Genomic DNA, 1731 nt, shown 5'->3' with positions numbered 1-1731 from the left:
GAATTCAGTCATTCGACATGAGAATTCAGAATCTAATAACTTATCTAATAGTCTCGCAAAATTTCTAAAACTTTGTAACATTTTATTGATATAACATCTAATAACTGTTAAAAGTTTTTATACAAGAGTTCATACAACCTTAACGAGCCACTAGGCTCCCTTGATTACCTGGAACCCAGAAACGTGACAATAAAAAAGCGATGAAAGCTATTAACGAGAGGCGTTCGATGTCTGTTTCAGATATTGATGGTCGAGGGTAAGTCGCACTACGTGAGGAACTTGTTAGATCTGAAACTGGAAGAGCTGCCGTGTCCGGAGCCCTCGAGGGAGGATTTGATGGCGTCCGAGCAGCCGTCGAGCCGTCACGAGAACGCGCGCGTCGGTTCTTCGGGTTCGATCTGGTTCTCGTCGTCGTCCCGTGTCGGCGTCGACTTGTCCGTCCTCTCGTGCTCCGCGTTTCTCCTGCTCTCGGTTTTGTTCACGTAGAACCGGCTGGCATCCACGGACGGCCCACCGAGCAAACCGGAACGACGGCCCGCGCACTAAAACGAGCGCACGGTTCCACTTCCGGTTGTACCACGGGAAGGCGTGCGCGTGATCGCGTCGCGCGCAGTGCATGTATGCGTGTGCGTATCGTCGCGTTTCTCCTCGGTTCGCGACAGAAGATCCGATCGATCGATCGTCCCTGTGAATCCCTCTTTGCTCTTATTCATCGCCGGTAGATTCGACGAGTCGTTCGTCATTTCACGGATCAAGCGACGGAACATTACTCAATATTGATTACAAAAAATTCCATATTGATGATCGACGACAGTCGTCAGAGGTTCGAACCTCTGACGCGACTCGCGAATCTCCCTGAATTAAATTTAGATACAGAGCGGCGGACTCGTCGCAACTTGAAACTTGCCAGGAATTGAATAAGGTCAGATTTGGTATCTCGGGAAGCGTCGGTCATCGGACGACAACGTGGTAAGGCAAGGTGAGTCCCTAAACTTTCTCAGATACGACTCGAATCGATTAGTTCTTCTTCCCGCGAGGAATAACACTACCGGCACGATCGACGGATCGATGCTTGGATCCCCGAGGACGCGCCGGAAACGTGTCACTTCGCGTCGCGACGCCCGTTCAACGATATTAGATGAGACATCCTTGTTTCCACCCCCGCCCTCCCCTCCCCATTCGGCAGACCGAGATTCATCTTTTATCTAACTATTTATCAATTCGTGTCTGCAATTTTTATTTCAATCGAATAAGAAGCTAGTCAAACAAGTATTAATCAAACGCAGAATGAATCACGGTTTGTCTTTTAAAGGATACGATCGATACGTGATCGTTGATCTAACGTTTAACGAGATCATTGACGTAAGTCTAAAAATTTTTTTACCAGCTTTTATTATTCAATTTTTGACGCGCCTTTTACTTCGCAATTTTTATAATTATCATTCGACTGTGAATATTTACATTTATAGAAGATCTAAACGTGCAAAAATATATACATATACATAATATACGAAATTCTACAAAATCCCAATTCCATTCCACTAGTCGGATTTGTACATGGACGTGCACAACAAGTCTACTTATATACATATACATTATTATCAGTCTAACGTAATATGTATATTGATATGGCGACTCTTTTAATAGCTCGATCATAGAAAAGTTTGTACATATACCAAAGGACGTGGTGCAGGTCAGAAACGATCTTCGCGTGTTTTATCCGAGCTTTTA

The 1731-nt window shown here is 44.9% G+C and overlaps 1 protein-coding gene across 1 annotated transcript in view; it reads left to right on the top strand.

The window, feature by feature from the left end:
- The window catches only part of LOC108627193 (uncharacterized), a 6146-nt gene extending 4426 nt beyond the window's left edge, over positions 1-1720 (top strand). The window contains exon 3 of the mRNA XM_018028297.2: positions 241-1720. Within this exon, the coding sequence (XP_017883786.2) occupies positions 241-486 (246 nt within the window). The 3' untranslated portion in view covers positions 487-1720. The remainder of the gene's footprint in view (positions 1-240) is intronic.
- Positions 1721-1731: the final 11 nt, after the last annotated feature.

This window comes from Ceratina calcarata, unplaced genomic scaffold, assembly GCF_001652005.2.
Source record: "Ceratina calcarata isolate Rehan_Ccalc_2016 unplaced genomic scaffold, ASM165200v1 scaffold448, whole genome shotgun sequence".
NCBI classification, from domain to species: Eukaryota; Metazoa; Arthropoda; class Insecta; order Hymenoptera; family Apidae; genus Ceratina; species Ceratina calcarata.
The sequence above is the reverse complement of the archived record's forward strand: the minus strand, read 5'-3'. Positions and strand labels throughout refer to the sequence as shown.